At 37.9% G+C, this 12,859-nt stretch overlaps 1 protein-coding gene across 4 annotated transcripts in view; it reads left to right on the forward strand.

Moving 5' to 3' along the window:
• Aebp2 (AE binding protein 2) overlaps positions 1 to 12,859 on the forward strand; it is a 209,881-nt gene that overhangs the window by 84,529 nt on the left and 112,493 nt on the right. Inside the window, exon 9 of one of the 4 annotated variants that reach the window (XM_048787268.1) lies at positions 3,180 to 6,408. The exons of the other annotated variants lie outside the window; for them this stretch is intronic. Within the exon in view, the coding sequence (XP_048643225.1) occupies positions 3,180 to 3,204 (25 nt within the window). The 3' untranslated portion in view covers positions 3,205 to 6,408. Of the gene's footprint in view, positions 1 to 3,179; positions 6,409 to 12,859 lie in introns of those variants that run through there. 4 annotated transcript variants of the gene reach the window in all.

Consider the following 12,859-nt stretch of genomic DNA (forward strand, 5'->3'; position numbering starts at 1 on the left):
GACAACTTACATTTTCTAAATCTTACAAATTTATTATGAAATTGCCTTGGATTTACATTTCTGTTAAGGCTGTTTCATAGATTTATTTGTATTTGGACCACAGAGGGATCTTGCATGTGCATGAAACTGTTGTATTTTAGAGGGCCTTTACTCTTGAGAGAAGCATTAATTTTTTGGAAAGGAGACTTTGAATCTAGGTGCTGAGGAGTGGACCCATTGCTGTGGTTATGAGAGGCATGCCTTCACCTACCTCATGCATGCTAGGCAAGGGCTCTACCTCTGAGCCACNTTATAATTTCCAAATCAAAGAAATTAATAATTTCCAAATCAAAGAATTAATAAATGTATGACTGCACAAATGGTATGATGCTATATTGTGTACAGCCAGAGAAATGAAAAGTTGTGCTGCAGTTGTGTACAATGAATCAAAATGCATTCTGCTGTCACATATACCTAGTTAAAATAAGTACATTAATTTACTAATATAGAAAATAAGAATGAGTAAAAGTTGTTACCTTTAATTAACCACCCTTGCCTGGTCTCCAGATTAATATTTCATTTAATTATTCCAAAATGTGCTCATTCAACTTCTTACACACCTAGTTTTGAGATTTTGGTCTTTTTTTCCACTCAGGGCAATCACATAGACATGATTTCTTTCTTAGTGACATGACATCATGTACTGTTAAATATTTAACCATTCTCTATTGGGTTTGCACTGAGATTTTATTTATTTTTGAATTTTAGATATCCAGTAGTACAGCAGCATCCTTGAAAGTATACTTGGGATGATATTTTTATAGTGTCATTTCTTGGAATTGTTAGCTGGCTTAAAGAGTTTGCAAAGCACATCCATTGTAACTTGGTTTTGCCAAAATGTTTTCCTGAAAAAGATGGTACCAAAGTAAATTCTCATTGAATGGATCTGAATGTTGTTTTTCCCTACCATAATAGTACATATTCTTTGACTGTTAAAGCAGTTTAAGGTGGAAGAATGGCATAAAAGTAAGGACAGTGAGTTTTGACAGAAGTATATAACATCATAAACAATCAAAATGCAGAACATTTCCTCATTGTTTGCAGTCCATCCTAATGTCCTAAACCCCAGGTAACCACTGAACTACTTTGTGTTCTGTATTTTCTAGAACTCTGTATTAAGGAATGATACAATATGTGCTCTTATATATCTGCTTTCGTTCAGCATAAATTATTTTGAAGTGTATCATTAAATATATATAAATATTAAGGTGTTCTCCTTATTTAGTGATATTGAACACTTTTTTTCAGTATTTTTTTAGCTTTTCTAGTTAAAGTAGATATTGGAGACATAAACAGTTATCTGAACTTTTGTGTCTTCAGATTGCTCTTGAAGATTTACTAAATAAATACAAAAGACTTCCTACTCTGGGATATTGTTGGGCAGCATTGAAGATAGTATTCTAAGCAGTTATTTTAAAAATGACCTGTTATACAAGCTTAATAATCAGTTTTTAAGGTAGTTGTGTGACTTTGGATGGAGATCTCTTTCTATATTCTGGAGATGTTGGGACAAGTATTTATTTTGCTTATTTATTTTTTATGGTATTTAGGATTGAATTCAGGGATCCTCTGCCACTGAGCTACATCTCTATCCCTTTCTTACTTTGAGGCAGGGTGTTGGGGCTGGCTTCCAACCTGTGATCCTCCTGCCTCAGACTCCAGAGTTACTGGGATTCACAGGTTTATGTCACTACCTAGCAAGGATAAGTTATTTCTAGGAAAGAAATTGGTTGTACTAGCATTGTCATTATTAACTTGACTTTTTGCTTATAGAATTAATAAAAATACTAATAGAAAGTAAAATCTTAAAGATCTTATATATATATTTCAGGAATGAAATACAGTGAATACATACAGAAAAATGTACCATTTAATACTGAGCACCTGCAAACTACAGGGTGCTAATATAGATGTGGATTTAGCAGTGACCAAAGTAAATAGTATTGATCTCATGAAACAAGTGTGTAGATGGGAGATAACTGGTGACATAATGAGTAAAATATGTAGTGTGTTGTGCGGGTGCTATAAAGAAAAAATTGGGAGTGGGGAGGAGACTTGAGGTAAAACAAACAAACAAAATGTACTGGGCTGGAGATACAGCTCATTTGGTAGAGTGCTTGCCTTGCATGCACAAGGCCCTGGGTTCAATCCCAGCTTCTTGGAACTTAACATTTCATCATGCTAAGTGTTATGTAAGGCTAAAGTTAATGTGAAAAGACTTTATCTTTGGAAGGACAAGAAGCTATTGGAGAGTTTGAGTAAAGTTATGGTCTGAGTCATGTTTTGAAGGGATCACTCAGGGGATGGGGTTGTGGCTCAGTGATAGAGCGATTGCCTAGCACATGTGAGGCACTGGGTTCTATCCTCAGCACTACATTAAAAAAAAAACAAGTAAAGGTATTGTGTTCATTAAAAAAAAAAAAAAGAGGTCAGATAAAGGGATCACTCTGACTACTCTGAAGAATTAATTCTGTGGGATCAAAGGCAGAAGCAGGAAGAATAGATAAAGGCTATTAAAAATATCTGTGGCTTGATAGGCTGTTATGATCTGTAACCCCAGTTACTCTAGGGGAGTGACAGAAAAATTGCAAGTTCAAGGCCAGCCTGGGCGATTTAGCAAGTTCCTGTCTCCAAATTAATTAATTCTGGCTTGAACCAAAATGAATGGTGATAAGAAGTGAGTAGTTAGTTTTGCTTTGAACCTAGAACTGCTTTAAATTGTTATATAAAAAAAAATAGTAGTTGGGATTTGGGTATTCCTTTGAAGATAGGGTTAATAGTTCACATAGTATGAGACGATTTTTGGTTTAAATGGCTAGTAAAATGTAGTGCTTTGAGACAGTGATGGGAAAGCCTGCAACGTGGAGGAGGGTTGGGGAGGGAAGAATTTAGGAATTAAGCTTTAAATGTTATATTTAGGATGTTTAGTAAGATCCTGGGCTGGGATTGTGGCTCAGTGGTAGAGCGCTCGCCTAGCACGGGTGGGACCCGGGTTTGATCCTCAGTAAAAAGATATCCAGGTGGGGAAATCATGAATCAGGAATGATAGTGAAGATGATTTTCAAGTATAAGGATATAATTAGAATATTTTTTTAAAAGTCTGTGTTACACATAAATAAAGTTTATCATTTTACCTCCAGGGAGGAGTTCATAAACTGCTTGTGAGTCTGGATCTGAGCAATGACAAGGTTTGGGGCACCTTTTGAGTGAGCTGCAAACAGGAAGGATTCAACATAAGACCTCATAGAAATAATTTTTTTTGTTAAGCAATGCTGGGGAAGAAGAACTTTTTGGTAGGTTTATCAACTACTAAATTATGGTTAAGAATGACCTCAGTGGTTCAAGTTGCTGGTGATAAAAAATTTAGGAACAGAAAGACAATTGCTTTGTTTCTGTGTACCAAATATTGGTTTAAATTAGCCATTCTAAATCTTCTAGGGAACGATTCGGAATAAAGTCATTAGTGTTATTACTTGAAGTAATAGGAAGAATGAATATTCATCAGACATCAAGTGCCAGATGATGTACCTTAGACACATAATACATCTCATTATACATCTCTGATACAAACTGGAAGGCTGGTATTCTACTGTCCTCTTTCTAGGGTGGAGGGTGGAGGAAACAAGTATAAAGAGGTTAAGCTGTGTTTCTGATGCTGCATTTAGATAAACCTTGCAAATGATATCACAGAGGAAGTGACTTTCAAACTTGATAAGGAAGGACAAGGTGAAACTTTCCAGAGGGAAAAAAGCCTTTGCCCCCAAAATTAAAAGAAATTGAATGATTTTGCAAATATTTAGTACCCAGCATGTATTTTATTTGCATTAAAAATGAGTACGGTGTTGGGTTTATGCTTTACAGATTTGGGAGTAGGAGATCATAGTAACATTAACATGAGTTCTGTTATAGAGGGAGGTGCTTGGTGGTGGTGTGCCTGGAATTACATGGAAGCACAGAGTGTGGTTGGCCCAGTTCTGTAGCATTAGCGCAGGTTCCCCTTGGAGAACTTGGAGTTACTTTCAGAGAATGTGTGCATCTTCCAAGGAGTGAGGAGGGGAAGGTGGAGTAGCTCAAGTTGAGGAAATTACTGTTATACTGTTCTAGAGTGTGGGACACCTGGTGTCTTGGAGACTAGGGGACTGAATGGTGGGAGATAAACCTAATGGGAGGGAGAACCAGCTGTTGAAGATCTTGCTCTCTGCCTTAGAGCTTTCTTTGAAATATGTATGGGGAACCACTTAAGGTTTTGGTTAGAAAACTAACCAAAGGTTTTGATAATTTATATTGGGGATGGGGAGACAAGCCCAAAGACTGCTGCTCGGCCTCTACAGTAAGGAGTAAATAAGATTTTTCCAACATTTAAGTTTCACTGAAAAGTAATTTTCCAAGATTTGAAAAATTAGAATTCTTTAAATTAATGGTAAATTAATGTGTTGTTTTACAGTTCTTAGTCAACTATACCTAGTAAATCAGTCAGACTTGACTTTAATGCTCTACATTACTTATGAAGATAGAGAACTTTCTACTTAAGTGTTGCTTTGATAGTAGCAACACTTAATTGCTGTAATCATATTACTTTAGTACGTTTTTATCCAATACAATGAATTGTTCATTTTGTCTTCACAAGCAGTAAGATATCAAAAACATTCAAGCTGAGTGCAGTGGCATGCGTCTGTAAACCCAGCTACTCTGGAGGCTGAGGCAGGAAGATCACAAGTTTAAGGGCAGCCTGGACAATATATTGAGATCCTGTCTCAAAAAAAAAAAAAAAAAGGCTGAAGATATAGCTCAGTGCTTAGAGCACCTTTGGGTTTAGTCCCCACTATTGGAGGAAAAAATTCTTTAAATAGTTTGCCTTTGTGGAATGTTACTTTGAAAACTGGCAGCAAAGTCCTGACTAGATAGATGTATTTCCAAGTGGCAGGAAAGTAGCCTCATTAAAATGAGCTTGGACCAAAAATTATTTTTTTCCTCTATCATTACTTATTTTGTGTCATTCTGCAAATTATACAGGAGTTTATCAATGTGGGATATTTCTTGAAATAGAAAATAGCATTTGGCATAGAGAAGTTGATAATTCTTATAAGGGAATTTGAGCCTGAGATGTATATACCACACAGATTTAAGAAATATCAAATAATTGAAATTTTATCATCTTTGCTTGAAAACAAAAAGGAAAGAAAGCAAAGTAAGATAATTATAATAAACCACAAAAATGTATGCATAGTTGGCATTTCCTGAGAGATGAGCAGGTGTCTACTTTGAAGTGCTATGAAGATTGAAGGTTGAGACATTTCTAGAATTTACTTTCTAAGGTCATTTCTTCCATCCTTTGGAGAAAGTAAGAAACTTTGTCTTTCACCTTTTCAGCCCCTGCCATTCAAAAAATTTTAATAATGGAACAAAATTGTTAGTGAAAGCTCTGTCCTTGTCCCGATCCAATCCAATAAAGAGGACAAAGTTTTGAGAAAAAGGAAAAAGTTGTTTTATTGCTAGCAAAGGAGAAAACACAGGGGACTCCTGTCCAGAGGCTGTGATTCTGCCCATTGGGGAAGGGGGACAGGGGAGTCAAAGGCTACATTCTGTGTCTTTGGAGCTGTAATTCACTTGACAATTTGGGAGATAGCCACTTCTTAGATCTGGTGCCATCCCCAGGTCTGAATTACTTATGTTCTTGTGGTGCCTGTGTGCTTAATTACAATAATTCTGCCTAGAATGTGAAGAATGGTAATCCCTGTTTCTTCTGAGATTAGGGAGAAGGAGAGATTAGGAAGGAGGTGGGGAGAGGAAGAGAAAGAAGCATGTTCCTTTTAAAAATAAATTACAGTGGCAGCGCAGCAAGGGCCACATCCAAAGCATAAAGTGGACCACTTGTACAAGATAACAGTTTTTGAAATTAATAAGGAAAAAATTAAAAGCAACATACTACTGGAGTGAGATTTGCAAAATGCAACCTCTTAAGTTTTTGTATATCAGAGATTGGTTATAAACTTGTTAACTTTAAGTTAGTCTATGAAGGAGTGCATAGAGGATGCTGTAAGATTCATGGTGTTTTTAACAATTCATTCAGCATTTAAAATTATCTGGACAGTGGGCTAGGTGAATTTTTATCTCCTTCATGTTTAATCCTTACAGTTAAACATGAAGTGTAGGTTTTCATAATTGAGTTTTTCAGGTAACTTATCTAAGATCATACAGTTAGCAAGTAGCTGAATCTGGAGTTTGTATCAATTATGCTTGATTTTAAACCAGAGATTGTTCTAGTATTTGTTTTTGATAATGTGGTCAAATATTTCAATGTATTTTGTAAGACTGTGTTAAAAGAATAAACATCTATAAAAGAAAATGTCTGGTGACAGACATCTTAAACAAGTTTTACTCATGTCCTTGCAAACCATTTCCACTTATGCAGTGGATTGCCCAGCAATTGATATTACTTTTAATTTATGACAAACAGAAAGGTAAACATGTAAACATGTTACAAAACCATTACACATTTTATCTTCATTTATTCTTCCTCTAATGCTCTTCCGTTATTGGTCTGAGTTTATGACCATATTATTTTCTTTCTCTTGGAGGAAGTTAATTTCTTGCAAGGCAAATCTATTGGCAACAAATTCCCTCAAATTTTGTTTGAGAAAGTCTTTATTTCTCCCTTTGCTTGTGTGTCTGTGCGTGTAAATTGCTGGGGATTGAATTCACAGCCTTTATGCATGATAGATAAGAAATCTACCTCTGAACTATGCCACCAGCCTTTTCTGTCTTTTTTTTTGAGGGATAATTTCACAAAGGATTCTAGGTTGGTCATATTCACTCCCCCTCAATATTTGAAATATTTCACTCCATTATCATCTTGCTTGAATAACTTCCGAGAATTCTGATGTTATTGTTATCCTTGTATTTCTGGAATAAAAGTCCATGATGCCCACTTTTCAGAGGCCAGTACTCAGGAGTGTTGTAGGAAGAATCCGGTTTATTCAAGAATGGGCAATTTTGAGAAGGTAGATGGCCTATTACCTTGGAGCTCCACCTACGGTAACTCAGGGGGTACAAAGAGCTTTAATAGGGAAAGGAGAGGGGGGAAAGTAAGTAGAAAGACTCAGCAAGTAGAAAGACTATGCTGAGCAGGGTCTTCATCATCCAGGACATGGGTCTCCTTGTTTGTTTTTCCCCTGACCAGAACATTTCAATAGACCTCAATCTTCTGCTGTTGAGTTTCTGTATTAAATCAGACTTTGGGTTTAGTCTCACAGAAAGTTACATGTTTTATGTTAATGCTGAAAACTGAGGAGCAGCACTCTAAGGCTGATCTGATGTCCTAAGTTCTGTAAATCTAAAGAAAGATATAGCAGTTAACATCTTAACCATGTAGGTGGTGCTCTCTTTAAAATTTAGAGTGTCAGGCAAAAGTGGGAGTGTAAAAGGATTAAGAAGGAGCAGCAGCCTTGCCTAGGAAGGCAGGAGGGGGAAGCAGCGGTATTACACTTGCTGCTCTATGGATAGGATTTTCTCCCATCTAGTTTCTTCCAAGATTTTTTTTTTTTTACTTTCTGCAGTTTAAATATGATATATCTAGGTATAAATTCTGGGTTTTATCCTGCTTTCAGGATCTGTGGCTTGGTGTCTAATAATTTTGGGAAATTCTCAGTCATTTGGCTTCAAATATTTCTTCTGTTTCTTTACTTTTGGTATTCTCATATCACATGTTTTGCAGTTGTCCAACATTTTTGGATCTTCTTTTTTTTTTTTTATTTCAGTTTTGGAAGTTTCTATTTATGTATCCACAGGCTCAGACATTCTTTCCTTACCTGAGTTGACTAAAGAGCTCATCAGTGTCACTTTTGTTACAGGATTTTTGATTTCTAACATTTCTTTTTTATTCCTTAGAATTTCTACCTCTCTGCTTATGTTACTTCTCTGTCCTTGTATAGCATACACTGTTTTTATTAGCATATTATGATTTTTTAAAGTTCCTGATCTGATAATTCCAACATCCCTGCCATATCTGAGTTTTGTTTTTTGTTTGGTTTGGTTTGGAACCAGGGGTCGAATCTAGGGGTGTTTAACCACAGAGCTGCATTCCAAGCTCCTTTTATGCTTTATTTTGAGACAGGATCTTGCTGAGTTGCTTAGAGCCTCACTAAGTTGCTGAGGCTTGCCTTGAACTTGAGATCCTCCTGCCTCAGCCTCCCAAGTTCCTCGGATTACAGGGATGTGCCACCATGCCCATCATCCTAAGTTTTTTTTGGGGGGGGGCACTCAACCACTGAGCCACATCCCTAGCCCTGTTTTGTATTTTATTTAGAGACAGGGTGTAACTGAGTTGCTTAGCTCTTCACTTTTGCTGAGGATGGCTTTGAACTCGTGATCCTCCTGCCTCAGCCTCTTAAACTGCTGGGATTACAGGCGTATGCCACCATGCCTACTGGCCTGAATGTGATTTTGATACCTGTTCTATTAAAAATAGTATTTTCTGCCTTTTAGTATGATTTATAATTTTTGGTTGACAGGAACACATGATACACTGGGTAGAAGTATGTGGTGGTAAATAAATAAGTCCTTAGTGATTGAAGGTGAGGTGTGGGAGGATTTTTTTTTAAAGAGAAATGCTTTATAGTCCTGTGTTTAGATTTCCTTCTTTTAGTGACTGTGTTCTTGATCTGTGACCTTCATATGTGATTGTCAGACTGTTCCCTTACGTGAGACAAGATGACCCCTTAGAAAGGGCTGGATTTGGGTATTTCCATTTTCCCACCTAGACAGTTTATCCCAGGTTGGTGAGATTCTGAAACCCCAATTGGTTAGGCTCTGATTAAACAGTTTCCCTTGAAGTCAAGCCTTAAGAAGAACAGAATGAACTGGGTATTTTTCTCTTTCCCCTGCTAAAAGTGTCAAGCTTTTTTTTGCTAGACCTGACAAGACTAAGTTTAAAACAGAAAATATTTGGTGCTCACAGTTTCAGAGGTCTCAATCCATTGACAGCTGACTCCATTGCTCTGTGCCTGAGGTTGTCGTAGGGACAAATGAACCAAGGCACCGATGATATCAGGAAAGTTTTATTTGACTGCAGCCAGGTTCAGATGGCACAGCTTTTGCTGTAATTAATCAGTCCCCTGAACCCCAAGTTCTGGTAGCTTGAGAATTTTATACCCAGCATGTAAGGGGAGAGGCTCAGAAGTTTACAGTCTGTAGAAGTTCACTTAAAAGCAGTTTTTTCTTTCACTGTTCTGGGCAAGTTAACCCATCAAGGACAAGGCCTGAGAAAGGGAGAGCTGCTTCTTCCCCTTTCTTTCCTCCCCCTACCAGCTGTTACCATGGAGCCCAATTGGTAACTTTTCTTATCTTAGAAATGTAGACATCTCTGTGAAGTCCCAGCTCAAGGCCAGAGGCCTTGTTTACACATTTTTACAAACAACTATACTGGATACATGTTTGTGAAAAACTAGTAAGGGAGTGTCCAGCACCTGGAGTGTTGATTTCTTTCTGGCCAGTGGCCAAGTAAGACAGGACAACACCAAATTAGGAAGTTTATCTATATTGAACTCTTCTGTAGACACTCTTGCTGACAGTCTGAAAATCATTGATGGTGAAGATTTCTGGAGAAGTCCGGTTAAGACTTTTCTGTGGAGAAAGGGGGTGTCACTACAAAGTGAGGCAGAACATCAGGGAGGAAAGCAGCTCAGGACAGGACAATCAGAAAGCAGAGAGAGAACTCTGCTCACCAGGGACAAAATCTATACTCCCCGCACACCCCCAAGGACCTTTCTCCTCCAGACACACCCTACCTGTCTATAATTACTGTCCTGTTAATCCTTATAGGGGAGGGGGTTAGTGCACTGATTAGCCTAAGGCTCTCATAACTCGAATCATTTCACCTCTGATTCTTGCATTGTTTCACACATGAACTTTTGGAGAACCCCTCATGTCTAAACCATAATAGGGATTTTTTTTTTTTCCCCCTAAACGTTACTATGTGAATGGGATAGAACTGGAGGTAAGACTCACAGAAGTATGTGACTAGCCCCCTGTGGAGTTTTAACTCTCAGATTTGTCCACTGTGAGCATGTAGCAGTTTTTCAGTTCCAGTTCATGTTTCCTTGCCTTAGTGCTTGTTCCTGTGGAGGTTTCCATTTCTACAAGGTGGTTCTCTGTATTTGCCAGTTTATCTCCAATTTTTGTGGCAGTGGTTGCTCAGTGATCTCAATTCTTGGATGGATCTGAGAAGAGTTGTTTCTTCTTGTTGGGATGGATTCTTACATGCTGGACCAGAAACTGGAAGTTCAAACCATTAGAAATAACAGTAATCTACTATCATACATGGCTGTAGCTTCATTGGTATAAATGAGATTTAAGTATATCCAGTGATCAGTAATGTGTTTTCAGATTGTTATGTAATTTATATCAGCTGAGGTTAAGTATTCTTATGCAAAATTACAGTATTTCTATTTTTGCAATTTTAAAGATTTGTCCCCTCTCCACTACTCAAAATATAGGAACTTAAATGAAGAATGAAGAGAAATTAAATGAGGAAAAAGGAAGAATGGACAGCTTAGACTGCTATAACAAAGTACTACAGACTATGTGTCTTATAAATAACTGAAATTTCTTTCTCACAGTTCCATAGGCTGGAACTCTGGGATCAGGGTGCCAGCAAGGTCAGGTTCTGGTGAGGGCCCCTCTTCCAGGATGCAGCGTGCTGGCTTTTCATTGGGTCCTCACATGGTGGAAAGATTCTAAGAGAGCTGTCTGGTTACTGTATTATAAGGGCACTAATCCCATTCATGATGACATTAGTCTCCTGACAGAGTTAGCCTCCCAAAGGCTCTACCCGCTACCTCTGCTGCCAGTTTTTGTTGACACTAGATGTGGAACCCAGGATATTGATAAACTAGGCAAGTGCTTATCACCTCATCTTATCACCTCATGGGTTGGGATTTCATTGTGAACTTTGGGGAGCACAGATATTCAGTCTAATATTCTGTCTCTTCCCCCCAAATTCATGTTCTTTTTTTTTTTGCATAAACTACTTTTAGTTCATAGTACCCCTACCCCAAATTTTAAAACTCATTCCAGCATCAATTTTAAAGTCTAAAATTTAAAGTGTTATCTAAATATCTAAACTTGATATGGGTGGGACTCGCTTATGATTAATCCTGAAGCTGATTGCTCCCTGTTTGTGAGTCTGAAATCAAACAAGTTATGTGCTCCGAAAATATAATGGTGAGGCAGGCATGTGATAGATATTCCCATTCCAAAAAAGAGAAATTGGAAGAAGAAACAGGCAACAAGTCAGTAAGTCCAAGATCTAATAGACCAAACTCCATTAAAAAGTCTTGAGAGTAATACTCTCAGTTCACTGTTCCACTTCCAGACACCCTGGTTTTGTGGTCTTGCCTTCTGACACGGCTGAGGCAGAAGTCATGTCTGCTGGACCCATTGTATTGGCAGTCACTCCCACATCTTGTCATGACACCGCCTATACTAGCTCTTTGTGGTGGCTCCACCTATGCCATGACCCCTTCTCAATGGGGTTGAGTATTGGTCCTCCCCTTGGGAATCAATGTGTAAATTTCAATTTATTACAGATACTCATTAATTTAAGATGGGGTTATATCCTGATAAGCCCATTATGAGTTGAAAGTATGGTAGGTGGAATTATTGCATTTAATACACTGAGCATCGTAATTTAGCAGTAGCGCACTGTAGAGTATTGGTTATTTCTTCCTCCTGATTACATGGCTGACTGGGAACCATAGCTCACTGCCAGGTATTGCAGAAGTATCATTTTGCTAGCCCAGGAAAAATCCAAGTTGTACACTTGAAGTATGGTTTCTATTGAATGTATATTGATTTTGCACCATGATAAAGTAAAATCATAGTTGAGTCAAGTAAGTTGGGGATCATTCATATAGATTTAGTGGGAGAAACCTACATTCAGTAAATAGCACAAATGCAGATCATGAAAACTTGTTGAGTTCATACTTAACTGAAACCCAATCATGTGCAGTGTTCCAGAGATACCAGCAATGAATAGAATGAAAGGCCCCATTATCATGGAACTTATGTTCTGGGAGAAGTAAAGGACAAGACTATAAACCACAATAAATATATGAAGTCAGTGATTAGGGCTATGAATAAACAGCATGTGACAAGCTAGAGACAAGTATGGTGGTATTTTAGTTAATAGTGAAGTTCTTTCTGAAGGAGTGATGTTTGAACAGAGATGTGAGTAACAGAAGGGAACAAGGCATGTGGACATGGGGATAAGGTCTGGGCATGAATTCAGGCAAACACCTGTGCCTTGGAGTGAGCTGGCCTGCTTCAGGACAGGAAGCTGTTGGTGTGGCTGGAACACAGGGATGCACTATTCGGGATATAAGGATGTCAGGGGCTGATGAAACTTTTCTGTAAAACTAGTATTTGGGGGCTTTATCACAGCTACTTTTCTCTGTTGTAGAAGAAAAGCAGCCAGAGATGTTGTATAGACAAATGAACATGACTCTGTTCCCGTAAAACTTTATTTACAAGACTAGATAGTGGACCAGATTTGGCATGTTGGCCTTAGTTAGCTTCCTGCTGATACAGGTGTAATCTACCATTGGAAAGTATGTCAGGTTTTAATTTAAATATGTTCAGAGTCACTAGAGGATTATGAATCAGTAAGAATTGATAGGATTTATTTTTAAAAATTACAACTTGGGCTGGGGTTGTGACTCAGAGGTAGAGCACTCGCCTAGCATGCGTGAGGAACTGGGTTCAATCCTCAGCACCACATAAAGACGTGCGTCCACCTATCACTAAAATATATATATATATATAT

Source organism: Marmota marmota, unplaced genomic scaffold, assembly GCF_001458135.2.
Source record: "Marmota marmota marmota unplaced genomic scaffold, marMar, whole genome shotgun sequence".
Taxonomy (NCBI): domain Eukaryota; kingdom Metazoa; phylum Chordata; class Mammalia; order Rodentia; family Sciuridae; genus Marmota; species Marmota marmota.